This window comes from Copadichromis virginalis, linkage group LG22 (assembly GCF_057382275.1).
Source record: "Copadichromis virginalis isolate Kocher_CV1m ecotype Utaka linkage group LG22, C_Virginalis_male_GT1.1, whole genome shotgun sequence".
Lineage (NCBI taxonomy): Eukaryota > Metazoa > Chordata > Actinopteri > Cichliformes > Cichlidae > Copadichromis > Copadichromis virginalis.
In genome coordinates this window covers 4,860,775-4,879,967 of record NC_140638.1, presented here as the reverse complement: position 1 = coordinate 4,879,967, position 19,193 = coordinate 4,860,775, and the positions used below count along the sequence as shown (strand labels likewise).

Here is a 19,193-nt window from a genome sequence, read left to right as displayed (position 1 = left end):
ATTTAGTAGTTTATTTCATTACTACCTGTAATTTATTGCAGATTAGGCTACTTGTATTTGCTTAATTGTTTGCAAAATGTTTGAGGTGTGAAATAAACCGCAATGGAGCAAAATATGGGTGCGTGTGGTTGGAGGATGTGTTCGTGCGTGCGTGTGTGTGTTTAACATTTTTCTTGTAAAACAAAGGGGGGCCTAGCAAAAAAAAGTTTGGGAACCACTGCACTGATCTATGAGCCTTTCAAGCATAAAAAAAGCACCAAACTCAAGAAATAGTTCAGTTTTGTCTACACGCAAAGATCCCATTTTAAATTGTGTCTTAGACACTTTGTAACTTGCACCCTGTTGCAAAAACACACAATTTGTTCCCATTTCTTTACTTGAATCCTTCCAAAATGACAGCAAACATCCAGCAAAGACCTGAGAGATGCATCTGACTTTTCAGTTATGTCTACTGTTCACTAAAGAAATGGTCTCAGTGGAAAATGGCTGTCAGGAAGCCATTCTTAGCAAAGGAGGGGGAAAAAGGCTGAGGTATGCCAAATTACACAATAACTCGAATGCACATTAAAGGCAACTGGTCTAAAGTAGTGCTGAATCCAATTTTGAAGGTTTGGCTACAATTTGTTATCAATATTTGCAGGAGTACATGGGAGGTCACAGGAGAGTTGTGGCTATGGGCATCTGTACAACCTGGTGGAAGCTCTGTGATGGTTTGGAGCTTCATTTCAGCTGGTTTGTTGGAGATCCTATGAAAACAGGTGATATTGTAATAACTGTGAAAGCAGCTGGGAACAGCTTCATTTTCAGCATGACAGCATGGCTCAAGACTTTTGCACAGTACTGTATGTAATAATGCCATTCATTAAATTGTTATTTGCAATATGCAAAGAGGTCTCAGTTTTTTGACTAAGCATTGACTAAGCGTTGAATTATGCAAAATATTCAAACTTGTACCCACTAAAATAAACAGCTTGTATACGTTTATATTTATGTATTTATCTATTATAAACTACTCTTTTAGCTTTTAGCAGAAAAACAACATTATAATAAACGTTTACTGTCATGGCGTTCAAAATAGAAAAATATAAAATAAATGACAACTGCACAAACTTCATTTCCCACAATACATTGCGGCACACAGGGGGTGCGTTTAGTGTCTAAGGGGGCGGGGGGAGGTCGTAAACTCAGTTTACCCTTTAACCTTTCTGAGCGGGCCAATCAGAGCGGGAGCTACGCTGGAAGTAGTAAAACCAGCCTGTTTGGACTGACAACCGGTTTCACCGAATAGAAGCGCGGGAGCCGCCTTCGGTGCCCAATCACAGTCGAGCTAGGCGGAACTCTTGTCCAACAGGGCATCGGAGGAGGAGGTGTTCCTGGTAGCCATCTTGGATGTGCGGAGTGATTGTTTAGCGAGAAGAATTGACATTTTTTTTAAAGGAAATAACCCTTCGTGGTGAATCGCTGAAGATTTAGCGGAGTGTGGCGACTGAGGAAAGCACTCGCACCTCGGAAAAATCCAGGTAAAGTGACGGTCGAGCCAGAAGTGATGAATTTGTGTGCCTTCCCCCTATTTTCTCTCTCCCCCCTCTCCAAATTGTGTCTCCCACATCAAATAGCGCAGCCAGTGGGAAGCTGCAGCTCTCGGTACTGCCAACAACTTCAAGTGTGCGCGTTTGCATTAGAGTCGGAACTTCCTCTGCCGAGCCGCGGTGTGTAACGCGAAGTTGAGTTTGTTTTGAAGTGTATGTGCTGGGCTGGAGCTGCTCTCAGAGTAATGATGCCCGCATTGTTTGTAAACATCCCGGGTTAACAAATACTACTCCCTCGGTGCACAAACGCCACCTGGGTGTCTGCTCAAAGCCTCTCAAAGAGCAGCCCGGCTGTCAGACACGGTCATAAAAGGCTAGGCGTCCTCTGTTGGTCCAAACTTAGTTCAGTGTGGACAGGAAGGGGCTGTCTCCAGATGTGTGCAGATGTATGTAAAACTAATGCTGGAGCTTATTTGACAGTGTTTCTTTATTGTAGTTCTGTTATTCAGACTAGGACTCAGTTACTAAACAGTGAGGCTCTTTTAAGTCGGAGTCCAGGTTTCCCGCAAAAGTTTTGATCCCAGAAACCGAGTAGAGGACAAAGAGTTAGCAAATAAGTACACACAGCTGGGAGTTTAGTTAGCTAAGGTGGTTTAATGTGAGATTACCTTTAGCAAGCATACAAAGTTCAACAGCACCACAAAGGCTTCAATCACCTATTAATCCCAAACCCTGAAAGTTGAACTTCCTACATAACTTGTCATCACAGAAATAGAATACAATTTTATTTATGCTGCACCTTTAAAAAAAACACAGTTTACAGAATGCTTTGGCAGACATACAGAAGTGGAATGATCAAAGTGTAGATTAAACTAAAAATAGGCAGCATACATAATAAACAAAACAAGGGAAAGCTGATAACCAGAAGACAAAGTCATAAATCACACAAGTGTTTTTTAACTTGTTTTTTTGGCCATTTCATAGGCAATAATGTACTTTACGCAGGGGGGGGGGTCTCTTTTTGAGGGGGTAGCAAAATTTGTCTTATGCAGGAAAACCCTGGCTTTACATGCCGGAGTCACCTGGAGTCCTTTTTTAAAATTTTTGTTTATACAGTGACAAGCGTTTGGCAGTTTCTCAAAGAGGTTTCATCCACCTCCAATGGAAATTCCCTTCTTCCAGTGCTGCAACAAAATGATTTTATTTTTTAACCGCTTGGTTCATTTGTTTTGCAGCTCGTAAAGCATATCACACATTTTTTTGTTTTTAAATCAGTGGTTCAAATAAGGTACTGTGTGTACCAGTCATGATTAAAGCTAAAGGCCTTCTTCACATAAAATGGCCTTTGGGTCCACACATGGATAATAAACCCTCTGGAGAAATACTTTTTTTCCACTCTGGAAGTTTATCGGGATGTAAAAGGTGATGACAGTGCCGTTTGTTTTTTTTCTTGGCATTTACCTCTATGTGCCTTGTATCACTCGGCATCTAAACTCAAAAACTAAAGGTGTGCAAATCTCTGACAGTCTCACTTTAGCCACAGGACAGGAACATAAAATAAAATTGTATAGGACATGTGCTCCATGCCTTGAATGAGTGAACAATGATGAAACAAAGTGTGGCCTTTGTGAATCCATAGATTTCTCCCTTGTAACTGGGGATCAGTACATCTGTAGTAAACCTATGCTGCAGAGACCTCTATAACCTATATGTGCACCTACTTAGAAACATAATTACATATCATGTTGACACAGCCCACAGCTACTGTAATTGGCCTGTTCAGTACCTTGGACTCCTCCTTTGCATTTCAGCTACTTTTGTGTTGCAGTTTTTAAATAAATCGGCGAGATTATAATAATCATAGCCTCAATGTAAGGACTCTCAGATGTCAGCAGTTTCAGGAGGGAGGGATGTGAGGGAATGTACAAAGAAGTTGAAAAAGTTGAGGGTCAAAAAAAACCCATCACAAAAGTCCCAGCATTTTTTTCTATCAAGGCTGGCACTGCATCTAAAATACCAGGACACAACCACAAGGTAATTAACGTGTAATGCACCACATACAAGCATGAATGCCTGCAGGCGCGTCAGCATAGGTTATGTTATAGGCTGTCATTGCAGAAGGTTAAAACAGCTGTAAGAAGTCTTCTGTCATCATGTGGTAACCATAGACAGCCATCTTTAAAAACATTTTACAAGCGCTATACAAATACAGGCCATTTACCATTACCATTTTTTTTTACATTTTCCAGATATCCAAATATTGACTGCAAAGTTTTTATGTTTTGTACTGCAAATGTAATAATGTACCAAATACTGGTGGTCAGTCTTGGTTGTTAATTATCTGTATCGTCCATGAAAAAGTCATGTCAGTTGATTACTAATGTGTCCTTTGAGACAATAAATAGTGATATTGGCTGCCTCTTCAATGAGTTCCTCATCCCGTGGATGGACTTGGACTGCAGCTGGTAGCAGTTGATCGTGTTCTGCTCTATAGCCTCTGTGAGCTCAGAGTAGGAGCACCAGTTGTTCACTTGCTTCGGGTTCTGATTAGCGATGCTTCAGCTTGCGGTGGATCTCCAGATTAGTAGAACGATCACCAGTTGGTGGGGTTGGAGTTAGGGATGGGCCGACTGGGTATTGATTTGATCCTGACTATAACAGCTGGATCTGATGTCAGTGATGGCTGATGCATTCACTTCAGTTCTGTGTGGTTCTGTATTTACTTCAGTGCATGACAGTAGCTGCTAGTGACAGAGCTTACGTAGCATGGAGGAGGCTAACAAAGCAGCAGCAGCAGTTCGGTGGTGTTTCATGGCTGGTACACCGCAGCTTTTCTTTGTATGTTTGCAAAACCTTTTTTATTTAACTGCAGACTGTGGTTAAAGTAAGCTGATGTGACTGAAAAGTTCAGCTGAGTTGATGCATTGGCTTCAATCTTTCACTCTTATGTTTGGTCATTATATCATGTTGAAACTAGAGTGATGTTGGTTTGGTTTCACAATGGTTAGAAAGCTTTTATTACACGTAGGGTAACATAAAGCGGCTCAACTCAATTAGAATTTTTTCACTTCAGCTGTTGTCTTGAACAAAAAGAATGACTTGCAGTCTCTTCCTCTGAGATGGAGCTTATTAATATAACTCTGCTACTGGATCAGTACCCTGTATCAGCAGATAGCCACAGGCAAGGTGTTTGAAGCCTACTGAAAATGGAAAAAGGTAGGCTGCATGCATTTTTACCATGCAGTGCTACTGTCAGGGAACATTTGCTAATCATCATTAACCAAAGAGTTAGAAGAATGCATGCTACCTACCTGACAGAACAGTAAAAGGTGTCAGATGGTACTCCACAAACAGAAACATGCAAAGAGAAAAAAATCTTGTGTGGTGCACCTTTAAAAAGTAAATTGAAACAAGATCCAATGCAAAGGAGCCATTTTTGTTTTTGATTGTGATTAAATGTTCATCTCCTCCTAATTTGCATTTTAAGAACAGGGGTCAAACCTGCTGCATCACTTCTTGTCTCGGACACACTTCCTGCAACACAAATAAAAATGTAAATGTTTTTTCTGTAGCTCTTAGTTTCACTCAGCTTATGTGTCAAAAGAGCATCACAAGCAGTAGCGGTGCCGGCGTCGTCACATATGCCTTTCTTTAATGGCCCGTGTCTGAACCTGACAAGTGGCGTGCTGCTAGTTTGCGCCTTAAAGCTGACACAGCATCTTCTCAGCCTCACCTCAGGCTGCTCATTAATAACATGTCTGCACCGCCTGTCCTTACTTGACTTTGTTAAGTGTACTTTGGTCGCTTTCTGAGGCATGAGGATCATCTTCTCAATTTGATGGGTGTCCAATCAACGAAGCAGCTCTTATGTCTTTGAAGTTAGAATTGAAATATTTCAGGATCTATATTCATCTGTGTGTGGCTTTTTTCGATTATGCTGCTTATCATAAGGTTTTGGCTTCTTAACCTGCTAGAAAATAGAAAAGAAATTTATTTGTTTTCTGTTTCACTCCAAGTCTAAACATTTATTATCATAATTATAACATTTTTGGCTCTTGGAGTTTGACTCACTGTGTTACCTTAGTGCTTAAATGGTTCCAATATCTCAGACTTACAGTTGTCTATCGATTGGCTTATAATAATTAATTAATAAATCCAGAAAATTTACTATCAGCATTGAAGACATTATTGTTCTCGCTGGCTGCTTTTAAAATCGAGGGAAAACTTGAGCAGCCCGGTTTTACATAAAGTAAGTTAAACTTCAGTGATGTCAGTCCGTCCAATTAGGAAGCATAAACCACCAGGAATCCATTTCAGCTGCTTTAGTACAAATCTAAGTGACAACAGGTGCACTGGGGCATCAACATCAAGACGACCCCCAAAAAGGGAATGGTTTAAGCAGGTGTTGATGGCAGACCATTGCTCTCTGCTTAGCCCTCCCAACTTTTAAGGGTTTTTGTTCCTGCTGGTAGCATGAGGCAGTAACTGCAACCATTCAGGTGTGTGCAGGTTGTCCAGCTCCTCCAGCGAGACACGGCATCACAGGAAGCTTTGCTGTGTCTGATGTTCCCGTGTTGGTGCTATATAACATGGACTATATTTGTCCAGGTTTAACATTGCAAATGATCAATCATATTGCTATAATGTCATAGTTTTGAGATGTGGAAAAATAATCTGCTAGTGTCCACAAAAGTCAGAGAAAGCAGGCATTTAGGTTTAAATTGTGTTTGTAGTTACAGTTATGGAGTTGCGGTTTGGTATGTGGTGTGATGGTGCAAAACTATGACATCACAACAATGAGCTCGGTCACTGGCAGTGTTGAACCTGGGACATTAGTTTTGGCGATCTGGGAACAGTACCAGCACGGGGATATCCGACCGTGTGGAGATGCCAGGAGAAGTTACATGAGGAGAGCTCATGGACAGGACCGTTGGTTGTTTTGCAGGGACAAAAATAAATCTGCATAATGATAAATTATTGAACACAGAGCCATCTAATGAAACTGTTATGTAAACACTGGCCACTGGTGCTGGTGAATCCCTAACAAAAAACAGCATTGTTTCGGTAGTGACCATGAGGCTGACCTGTTGTGCGATCAGTAATGATGAATAATAGCACATAATGCTCGTCCTTCATCGACAGATTGGGTATCAAATCTGAACTTCTGCAGCTGATTAAGTGCTCCTCTGGCTTGTGCCAATTTGCAGTCAAATTAGTTCTCGCTGATTGCATTTTCCCCCTGCCGATATTAACAAACAATGATGGTGATGATTGCTTTAATGAGCTTAAAGAAACTCGCTCACTGTTCACTCACTTGTGAATGTATATAAATGCCTTTAATTACTGACAGTTGACTTAATGACTTTGTCATATATAAACCCTTAAAGCAAACTTAATTGTTAGTGTATGTAACCAGAGAGAGGCACTGAGATGATGTTCTTAATCAGACCTCTGTTCCTGCATTATGCTTTGAGTTGCTTTTAGTGTTTTAGTGCAGCTGTAGTCAAAACAGGTTCTCACACAATATTATGTTATCAAGGGGCAGAAGTAGAGTTAAATTACGATTCCACAGCATGAATAAAACATCAGTACTGGGCTGATTAAGATTGTATTTATCTGACAGAAAGAAAAATAAATTCATAAAAACAAATGTGCAGTAATTACATTGTATTGGCATTTCAAGTAAGTGCGATCCACCTGGAGGCATTGAGATCATTTATCTGCAGTCAGTTGTATCTCGAATCACCTGGAACCCTAAATGACCTTCCATAGTACTATGACAGTATGAAATTACAAAATACCTTAATGCCAGGTTTATATTTACAGTAAACTGTCTCTGAAGGCCTGCAGCTGGTATTATATTTATTCTTGTGCTGACTGATGAGCTCTACTTTCCAAACATTTTTATCTACACAGGCCACCTGCAACTGTAACTGCATGCAGAAGTACTTTAGGGCTGCTCGGTTATGGCAAAAGTCCACATCTTATGGTTTAGTTTTTCCAGTAATTGTAATCTGTATTATTTATTTAGTTAGTTAATTTAATTTATTTCAGAGGTGGAGGCGGTGGGGACTGGATGATCCGCTGTTTACAGCATTGCTGTGAAGGCAATGGGTGCCTTTGGTTCATAATATAAGATAAAACGAGAGCTTTGTAGCAACCGTTCATTATAAAACTAATTGTTTTATCAAACTGTGATTGAAATTAGGCTCTTATTATTGGAAATATTAGATTTTTGTTTTAATCGCTGTATGTTTTAATGAAGTCATCATCAGTTGAGTTTAAGAAGAAGAAATGTGAGGAATGACTTTGGTGTCTCTCTGCTATGAAAACCTTGGAGGCCACGTGCTCAAAGCAAGCTTTTGATGAAGCCACTTATATTCATAAACGGCTTTTCTGCCATACCTGTCGTACCTGCTCACCTCTATCTGATCTGCTCAGCGCAGCAGTGTTAGGTATCACTGCTGAGTCAGATTGAATCAAAAGGTCTGCCCTGGAATGGCGGCTGTCAACTTTGTTGTTGCTTTTTTTGATTTTCAGCTGCAGAAAAGTGGCGGGAATTCAGTGTGCTGCCAACAAAAACACAGTTTTTCAGCAGGGCAACAAAAGAAGAAAGAGAACCACAATTTACAGTAAAGTCACAAACTATTACAAACATACAAAGAGAAGCTGTTGGCATCACAGGTGTGAAATACCTCGAGACTGCCGACACTTTGCTTGCAGCTTCCTCCGTGCTCCTTTTGCTCTCGTGCTAACAACTGGTGCACTGCTGCTGACACATGGTGAGGCAAACGCAGAGCAACATAGAACTGAATTGAATAGATTAGCACATTTTTACTGATACTCAATCCAGCTTTTTGAGTCAGGATTGGAGTGATGCTTCCCAGCTGGAGACCTGTACAGTAGTCATAATTACAACAGCATAGAGCCAGAGCCATATGTAAGTAAACACCTCAGTCACTGGGTGAGACACCCTCAGAAATCACAAACAAAGGCACTGGGAACTTTTAATGATCCTTCCACCCACAGAAACATTTCGACTTTTGCTTCCTTTAAAGAAGCTTCCTCACCAAAGGTTCTCACTGGAGAACCAAACTGAGTTTTAGAAGCTAATGAGGACAGTTGTGTCCACATTTCTCCCTCTGTCCTCAATCCATCCATCTTTCCACAAGTCATCATCGCTCTGCATCCTGTTTCCTTTCATTTTTATATTCTTAGTCTTTCTCTGTGACACCTATCCTGGGATTTATTAATGCAGACTCCTGTTTTTTTTCCCTGCAGTGAAAGAAGGCATGAAGACATCATCCTAGTCATCAGTCATGGCCGATAAAAGGAAACTCCAAGGTGAGATTTCTGCCTGAGTGTGTGTGTGCATGCATGTGCATGTGTAAAAGGGCATTAGTGAGATGATCAGGTGCCAGGTGGATTAGGTTAACCACAAATTACAATAAAGATCTCATTTGATCTCAATGAAGAGTTTGTGTTATGTGTGTTGCTGTTGGAAAGTCCCCTGATGTTTTGTCTGTGATAAACTCCGCCCATGTGTCACTCTGACCGGAAAAAGATAAATAGTGCATGAGCACACCTATACCTGCTTCGTTGGCAAGCAGTTTGTTTTGCGACTAAAAGTGGAAAATTTTCTTTGGTTTATTTCCTTAATTACGTCACAGTGCTTGTTTAAAAGAGAGCCAGGGCTTGTAAACAAAAGTCACATGTGTTCACAAGCAGCTTGTTTGTGGAGTTACGTAAGTGTTCATCCTGCCAGGTTAGAAATGTTTGGCTTCACATGCAAGCTAAAACAAATCTGGTTTTGGTTTTCTAACTTTAACTAAAGCATGGGAGATTTGCCTGCTTTGTTCTGTGTCAAATAAAAGCACAGAAGAAAGTACGGGAGCATCAGATGATTGGTTTAATGTGCACAGGGCTCGCAAAATTTCAAAATCCCTGGTACCCCTTCGGGCAGACACTCTTCAGTTTTTGATAGCCCAAAATAAATTTAAGTAGCCTGAAAAAAAAACAGAGGACAATTTTTTGATGGATGTTTTGTTTTGTAATAAAACATCCTTTAAAAAAATAGTTAAAACACAAATTACAACAACTGTATAAAAATTATAATCATCAACTCAAATATTTGGTTCTAATTGAACAGAAATTTCTGTGAACTTGTAAGGACTGTGTAGAACATGAATTAGTCTGTGCCTGAATCTGAAATTTCCACTGAAGTCACGGGTAAGAGGTAAGTGGAACCAAGATCTAGGCCATTTGCTTTGTGTGCAAAGACTGCTACATTTTGCCAAAGTTTGTCATTTTAGCTTCTTTCTGTTTCTTTAGTCTGGAGTCAGACTGGATTCTTTCCTGCCCTCCAGTAAAATTACCTACATAGCTCATTCTCCTCTCAGGTGCTTTTTATGTGTTTGCCTGCTTAAATCAGATGGCCTGACAGTTTCAGATTGCCCTCCACTGTACATCAGAACTAACCACTTTACAAAGTCGGGTCTCTTTGAAGTGTGAATGCACATTTTCTGTTGAGTTTGTGCAATCCGAACATGGATTCCAAACATAACTTGATGATAAGGACAGAAAACCTTCAAGCACATTGATATCGATCTTCTTAAATAGGGTTTCACTCTGCTTTACTTTATTTTCTCTTATATATGTACCACTACGTTGATAGGTACCGTATTTCCCGGACTACAGAGCGCACCTGTATATTAGCCGCACAAGCTAAAATCAGGGGAAAATCCTGTTTTGTACATACATTAGCCGCACCTGACTAAAAGCCGCAGGTGTTTCAATGTTGACTTATCATATGTAAGAGAATATGCACAAAGGGAATTGTCAGGAAAGAGATGGCTGTTTGGAGACACACGCCTTTTATTAATTATTTTGAAAAACAAGTTATGGGTACATATTTGCATAACTTTTTAGGTATATGTACAAGTAGCGGTAATTACAAGTACGAAACATGTACTGTGCTTCATAAATGAGTAACAAATGTAGTACATAACAATAACCTACAGCACACCAGAAAAATAGATTCGGACTACCTTTTCGGCTCAGGTGCCGCGACACGGCTTTAACAAGAAGAAAAGTCAGTCATTCACCACCATCTTCCCCAGTGTCGGATATGAACAGGCTCAGGATGGCTTCGTCATCCACTCTCAGCTCCTTTCCTTCGTTGTCACTTTCAAAACCAAAGAAATCCTCGTTGTCAGTGTCAGAGTCGAACACCCTCTGAAGGGCCGTGGCGGTGTCCTCCTCTCCATCATGCAGCAGTCCAGCCCTTTGAAATCCGTTGGTGATCATGGATGTTTTCACACTTTTCCACGCTGTCAGAATCCACCGGTGGAGTTGGGCATAACTTGCTTTTCGCAAGTTTATGGCCGCTTGTCATCCACGCCTCCCGCTGAACGTGTAGCGCTACTTTGAAGTTTGTTTTTCGCGCTACTTGTACGGCACTATGTTGCCTGGCGGATGGACATGTGACCAACATACTACTCTTGAACCCCGATGTGTGGGTTAGGGTTAGGGTTAGGGTTAGGCAAAAATCTGCACATAAGATAAAAAGGTAATATTTTGATCTGTGAGTTATCCAGATCTACTCAAGAGGAGTTCGTGGGTAAGAAACAGAGTCACTGGGTAAAAATTCAAATGATTTTTGATGCGAGTTACCAACACTTCTTTTTAAATAAAATCAAACTAGATGGTGCTTAGCTTTTTGGTGTTAGTTCAGTGTGCCAAAAAATTAATATGAGAAACTCACGACCCAGTTACTCAGAAAACAAAACCTGTTGTGAGCAGTTTCATGTAGGAACTGTTCTCTACCTGCTGTCTCTGTCTATTAGATGTAACAGAATGAGCAGGATAGGATAAAAAGATCCTTAGTGGATCATTTTATAAAGCTGCTGAGGTTTCTCACAGTTAATTCGGCCTGTACAAGTTTGTCTTGGGCAGAGCTAAAATTTAAAAAGACAGTTCAAAATTACATTTATGCACATTATTACTTTGCAGGAGGAAGTATGTATCCATCAGCGATGAGATTTTGCCAAGGTCTAAACACTGATAGCGTGAACTGCCATGTAAGCTTGTTGTCAGGCAGCTTTTTATTTTGGCGACTGCAGGTAGAAGAAGGTTCCTACATGAAACTTGTGGAGTTTTCTGAATAACCAGGTCATGATGATTTATTTTCACCTCAAAGGTTTTGTTTTGTTTTTTTTTAAAGCTAAGTGCCATCCATTTTGATTCTATTCAAAGGAAGGCAGGCATTTCTACAGCTGATATATTCAAAGCTTGGTAACTCGCATCCAAGTAATTTGAATGGATAAATTACAATACAAGCCAGAGGGAAGATATGTAAATTTGATTTTGGGGTGAACGGCGTTGTTTTAAAAGTTCCACATCCTTCCTGACTGCATATGTTATCTATTTTTACCTCCACCAGGAAGGTTGTGTGGAAGGTTTGTTATTTGAATAAATAAAAATAACAAATTTTGTGAATTTTTATGTATTTAAGATTTGGATCTGGAGTCAGAAATCCATTTTGCATCAAATCTTCGTAAATAACCATAGAAACTGAAATAAGGCATCATTGGCTGACTGACTGACATCACTGACTTTGGTGTGCAAGGAAATTTTCAGGCTTGATGTTGACATGCAGGGTCAAAGTGCTGTCGTTAAATTTTTGAGTGAACTGTGTATACACACAGTATAATCATTTTTATTTCCCTCATAAATTTTTCTGTCTCTTTGCATTTCCTGTTTTGGTTTAGTGAAAATGTTTCTACCTGTTTTTGTGCACAGGGTGACATTGCATCCGTGCACGCCGGCAGACATCTGTGCAAAAGTCTGCTCACTGCTGACACACTTTCACAGAAACTAGAGCATGTGTCAAGCTCTTTGTTCTATACTTTTATTTTGAAAATTTAAACAAGTACTACCACACTCACAGCTCTTGGATGATAATGCTGGGATAAAATTCTGACACTCACCACAACAAGTCTTGTAACCTGAACCCAGACCTTTGTGTGAATACCAAAAAACCTCGAGGCTTTTTTCTCCCTCCCGTCGATGTCTTTAACTTTGATGGGTTTCTCCAGCCGACGCTTGTCGCCGCAGGCTAAAAAACACTTTTTTGACAGGATTCAGCATCACTCATCCTATCACATGATATTCCCGTGAGTTCTCCGGTTGAACAGCTGTCACATTAAAAACAAAAACCCATATACGTATCCCCCTAAAATGTTGTCATGAGTAAAAAAAGATCAAGCTCCAGCACGGCCCCGGCTCTGTCAAATTGTAATGTATTATTACAGAGGAGGTAGACTTTCATCTAAAAATAACACAGCCACGGCAGTATCTTAACATCAAGGCTGTTTAAGGCCAGGCTCAAGCTGGAGTTTGTTCACACAACTTGGCTACAGCAGCGGGTTTCTCTCGACCTCACTGGTTGCTGCTTATTTCCTCATCACTCCTGTTATCTTCATTAGCAAACACACAGTGGATCAAATAAAAGTCTGATGTATTTAAGAGATTAGAAATACAAGGGTATGAAATCAAAATGTTACTTTCGTACTGGCTCCTAGAGACTCCAAGTCATCACCCTTGCTTGTGAAATCTCATTTTCTTTCTTAAAGCTGAGCATTTTCCATCTCTGCCCTGGGTTTTAGAAATCAGATGTCACAGTTGACGGGCAGAAAAAATGAGGATGCTACACACTCATGCAGTAGTAACCTATCAAGGTTACATGCCCAGTGCATAACCTGCTTTATCATCTGCCTTATGTGGGATTTACAGTCGCCCTGTTTTGCAGATCTATGCAAAGAATTTAACCGACACAGAGAGTACCGAGATCAAACACTGTCCATAAAACATGGTTGTCACTGTCATGTCATCCGCTGGTTTCTGTACTCTGCATTTTGAGGCTGTGTACAAACTACCGCTTTACCAAATGAGCATCATGGTGTGTTCATGGTGCTGCTGGAAATACATGTGAAACATGACAAGTTGGGAATATCTGTTTAGGAGGTGTGGTGGTTTTTGGCAGACCTTTTTCCCTCACTTCACATGTGCATGCATTTTAGTACAGTCTGTGAACTAGTCACACCCTTTATCTGCTGATTTTAGTTTCTGGAAACAAATTTTCCCATCCTTATTTTTGTTTTCCTGAACACAGCTGTTTGTCTGGCTGGTGTCATGTGTACACTAAATGAATATTTTCCACTTTTAAATGGGAAAAAGTGAATATTGGGGCTGGAGGCTGAAGGGGTTGGTGGTGGTGTGAAGAATCTCACCACTCATACCAGCGACCACAGTTTGAGTCTCTCACGGGACCAGATTCTACACTTGGCCTGTGATATTTTATGTTGTTGTTGAAACTTTAAAAACATAAATGGTTAGGTTCAGAAAATATGTAATAGTATTTAAAATTCTACTATGAGACTGGGCTGTACATTTATGATGATCTTGATTTTCCCTGACCAAGTAAACCATGACATAAAGCTGTAATTGGATGAGATACGGGTGAGCATATCATGATTTTCCACTCCAGGACTTACATTGACATTCCTCTGCGGTATGTAAAAAGCAGAATGACTAGGCTGATGTGGTCCAGGTCAGAAATGTTAAAATTAGACTGCAAGCATTTTCCTGTTTACATTTGATAGCCACGAGCTAATCCATGCGACCACAGAAGGGAGACGTAAATCTGTTGAGCCTAAATCTAGACGTGTTTGTCTCTTTCTGTCACTCCCTAATCGCTTCTGACTCTTTAAACATCCACCACACGCTATTCATGGAGCTGCATTTCTAAGATATTGGGAATTAGCTGCTGTATATGTGCCACCACTTGCTCAGGAGCATAATGTGCCTTTTACAATATGCATATTTCATGAGATGCCAGCCACAGTTTTAAGTGCCTTGTTGTTATATGGTGCATTTATCGCTTCTCTTTGTGCCCGACACAAAAACAGCCCTCCAGTGGCCTGTTTTTAAGCTGGAGCCACTTTGCTGAGCAGAACGCCTCAAACCTGGAAGCAGGAATATATTGATGGTAGAAAAAACTCTGGTTTTAATCAAATAACCAGTACAGCTAGAGCCATGATCGGCAGCGTCAGTGCTCATATACTAAATAATTTCCCAAACATGACATTTCTTTTTATTATTCTGTGCTAATGACTACATCTCATACATGTTTAAACACAAGTCAGTTTAACTAAAAAAAGAGGTCAGTGATGCTCTGACGTGATGAATCCGTTATTATTTATACTCTGTTCTTCCCACCTCTTATGAAATGACTTTGATGAGGAAGTCATGTGTTCTGGCTTTGACCTGCTTATACAGCTTCTTTGAATTAGAACGGAGACACATGTCTAATATGCTTTATATGAACTTTTTGCTCTTTTTTGGTCTCCTCCAGGTGAAATAGATCGATGTCTGAAAAAAGTAGCGGAGGGAGTGGAGCAGTTTGAGGATATTTGGCAAAAGGTAAGAAACAATCATATTATTGGGACTGCAACTTTCTGTTTTTTCATTTTGACTCAAAGATATCCTGCAATGGAGTCATGGTAGGGATGAGAGGGATAATTGCATTTTAATGCTGCAGTCAGTTGGTGTTGTGGCACAGTGATTGTCTGGGTTTATGCTTTACTTTCATATGAAGAGGAGCTAAAGTGAAAATCTAACAGTAAGACGCATTAAACAACTTAGCTGCTATAACTTTGTCTGTAAATCGAGTTGCCACTTAAAAGAGAAGGCTGATATTATTGCATGTCATAGACTGTATCTAATAAATATAGAGGTGACAGCTGTGACATCACCTACTAGTTGTGTACTCTGCATTTGGAAGCTTTCGTTATAGCATGTTGGATGCTGCCATGCTGGTTCTTGAAGCATGTGCGACCATATTTGAGTGAGAGGGTGGTGTGCTAAGTTATCAGCAGGTTAGCAACATGCATTTCTATGTTACACAGCTTCAGATGTGTCCACTAGAATCTGAGAACCTGGAGTTTTGTCTCAAACACAGTTTCACAGGCAGTTAAGAGAGACGCAGACAGATCTGCCAATATTTTAATCGTGGCTCAAGAGTTGGGAGTTCGCCTTGTAATCGGAAGGTTGCCGGTTCGAGCCCCGGCTTGGACAGTCTCGCTCGTTGTGTCCTTGGGTAAGACACTTCACCCGTTGCCTACTGGTGGTGGTCAGAGGGCCCGGTGGCGCCAGTGTCCAGCAGCCTCGCCTCTGTCAGTGCGCCCCAGGGCGGCTGTGGCTACAATGTAGCTTGCCTGTGTGTGAATGGGTGGATGACTTGTTGTGTAAAGCGCTTTGGGGTCCTTAGGGACTAGAAAAGCGCTATATAAATACAGGCCATTTACCATTTTACCATTTACCAAAACGCATTAAACAGAAAATAATATGTTCATACTTTTTTAAAATAAATAGATTTTATAAACCCTTTTGCTTAACCCACGTGACCAACATATGCCACAGTTAAAGCTGATATGGCTGGACACACTGTGTGATGACACTTTCTAAATTACCCCAAAAAGTTCGAAATTATATTCTGTTACCTATCAGTGCCTATCTGAAAGCATGCATGCATCATATTAATATATATCTGGGGTAAGGCAATGTCAAGTTCTATCCCATATTTACTGAATGTCTTTATTTTGTATAGTCTACAAAGGTATAAAAAAACAAGAAATGTCTAATATTAGAAAATGTTCAGAAAAAGTGCAAATGCTCCACATGAGGTCCGTGATGTTCTCTGTGATCAGTGTTCAGTCCTGACAATATTCTGTTTGCAGTTTTAAAGAAGAATTCAAGAAGCATGTTTGTAAAAAGGTCTTAAAAATATATTAATCGTTAAGTTATTGTTCACAGATTCTCTGCCAACCAAGTGATCAATTATTATTGACTGCTCGTTCCATCTGTTATCATTCAGGCTCTGCGGGGACACTTTCTCCCTCTCAGGCTATTTGTTGCTAATGTTTCTGTGCAGCATTAGTTTCATCAGACTCCTGCATTTATTAACCTTAGTAGTTAATAAAGGTTGCCATTACCACAACAGGATGTCCAATACTCATGAGACTTATAATAAACAAAGTGAATACAGCTGTTATTAAAACAATGCTTTGCCCAGAGCGCACAGCAGCGCCCACAGTGAACATCGGCTTTGCTAATAAAGAGGCACAAAGTCATTAGCGCATTAACAAAGATCCCAGTTGCCTTTTTTCCCTTCATTACATCCACTTTTTATTGTGCTGTTGGCAGTTACTGCGTTTCCTTATGACCTTCCAGAAGCTTGTGTTCTTCATAAATACTCATGTTTGTTTGGATGACCTTTGTTAGTTTTATGTCTCACTTTATTACCCATTTAGTTCTTAGGTTTATGTTTTTGTCCTACTTAATCATGTTGTTTTTGCTACGTAATCAGTTAGTAGCACTAATCTAATTAAACAGGATAATTGTGATTTTAAGAGTATGATCACATGCTTTACTTGCAGGCTGTAAAGCTTTCAACAGATTGGATGATTTTTAGTATGGTACATTTTGAAAATGAAGGCGTGCACTGCTGCACTTCAGCTTTGACCCTTTGTCTCCGTCTGTCTCTCTCTTTTTTTGCAGCTTCACAATGCAGCCAACACAAACCAGAAGGAGAAATATGAAGCAGACCTCAAGAAAGAGATTAAAAAGCTACAGGTAAGGAACAAAGGAAACCAGAAAATAAAAGTTTTTCCACTGACAGGTTGTTTGAGGTGTTCTGGGCTCCCACAAAGCTGATTAAATCAGTATAACTTCAGGGTAGATGTGTCTGATTTTAAATAATTCCAAAGTTTAAAAAGTCAGAGAAGTCAAAAAGCAATCTCCATTAAAAGACAGACATATCATTGTCATGTTGAACTTAAAAAACGAACAATAAAACCCCTCCAGCGTGCAAGCCGTCATCAGCAAGGGTAAACAGATTTCCTGGAAGCAACCATTGTTTTTTCTAGAGGTTTTTCACCTACAGTTTGACCAAAAGCTGTAAGATCTGTGCAGTCTTTTGGTTTAAAATGTTAATTTGATTATCTGAAAGCCAGTTATAACTTTTGCTTAGTGTCATGGTGCTACATCAAGCTGGAAGATCCAGTGATTGTCACCAAACCACTGCTGGATTATGGGAAGTTGGTGTTTAAGGAGGGTTTTAATCTGGTCATTCCTTCGAGACCTCCTGAGATTTGTTAAATGATGCTTCTCCGTAGTCTATATTATGACACAAATCAATATATATTTTGAATCAACAGGACAGTGTCTCTAAAGTCTGCAGATTTTAACCAGGAAAACAGCCATTCGGTTATTAAAAATGCACTGAAACGCTGGTTTTCCTCTTAAATAAACAAAAGTGACATAGGTGTTTGCCTTCCTGAGTCAGCAAACCTTTAACTTGAGTTGAATTCACAGGTTCAGTGACATTACTGAATGAAGAAGCTGGGAATACACCCCAAACTGTAACAATTCAAAACACATCAGGCGCCAGCAGAAAACACTTGAGCCTGATTAGAGTTGTTTTTTTCATAGCTTTTATTATCATGCATCCTGTAATCAGCACCACGTTTGCAGGAGCAAGAGACTCCTCCACTGAAACTCCTCCACCTCTGCAACCGACTCTGCTTTCTGAACCGCCCACAGGTCACACAAGTTTTGACATCACTGAATCAAAATGAATGCAAATGCGAAAGGGTTGGACCACTGATAAGATTATCCACGCAGACCCTCCCTTTATTGATAACTGATTAACGAGGTGTATTTTAAGCAGACTGGGGTAATGTTAAAGTCCTGTAACAAAAAATGGAATCACAGAAACTTCAAATAACTTCTGGAGGCGTGGAGAAAGCTGCGTAAGCATTTTATGCCCACTGTGAAAATCAAATCTGAAAGTAACAATTCTCTGTTCACACTTAGCGACACATCATAACCTGTTTTGTTTCAATGGAATTTCTGAGTTTATTGTGCCTTAACATGAAAAATATGTTGTTCACTTTCTATTCTCGGCAGTGTAAGTAGGAAAATGCCACTCTGTGAAATGTGCTTCATTTCCAGCCTGAAGACAAGAACACAGGACCAAGAGCATCACAGTCACATATAGCAGTGACTGTTTTACCTTAATAAGTGACCAGAAACGGACAATAACTAATTGGCTGGAACCTCTTTGCTCTTTTGGCCTCTTCAGTCGGGTTTTGTTTAGTTCTCTTGTTTCTTCTCCTCGCTTCATCATGCTTTCAAGTTTTTCACTTACAAGCACACAAACAAAAATTAAGGAAAAAATTCAAAGAGCACGTAGGAATATCCTCCTGTTTTCACTTGTTCTGGGTTATAATTAACTGTTCAGTGTATTTTGTCCTCTTGTTGTCACTCTGTGGGCCATACTTCCTTTGCTCTCTCCACTTTGTTTGTGTAGATTTCTTGAAAGGAGGAGATCATTATTAGATGGCACCAGTGTTCAGGTGGCTATTTCAAATGCAGGGAGCATAAGGACAGCTAATTTCTCCTTTTATTTTCAGTCAGACTCACATTTTCTAAGGATTTTTGTAAAAACTGATTCAGCTTGGACTTGTTACCCTGATATCCTCGTTTCTAAGTTTGCATGACTGATAGGGCTGCAGCTGCCACAATAAAAAAACAAGCAGATAG

General features: G+C 40.1%; 1 protein-coding gene across 1 annotated transcript in view; it reads left to right on the top strand.

The window, feature by feature from the left end:
- The first annotated feature begins 1,379 nt into the window (after positions 1-1,379).
- LOC146682478 (CCR4-NOT transcription complex subunit 3-like) overlaps positions 1,380-19,193 on the top strand; it is a 42,987-nt gene continuing 25,173 nt past the window's right edge. Inside the window, exons 1-4 of the mRNA XM_085445911.1 lie at positions 1,380-1,520; positions 8,811-8,873; positions 14,944-15,011; positions 17,148-17,222. Of these exons, the coding sequence (XP_085302037.1) occupies positions 8,849-8,873; positions 14,944-15,011; positions 17,148-17,222 (168 nt within the window). The 5' untranslated portion in view covers positions 1,380-1,520; positions 8,811-8,848. The remainder of the gene's footprint in view (positions 1,521-8,810; positions 8,874-14,943; positions 15,012-17,147; positions 17,223-19,193) is intronic.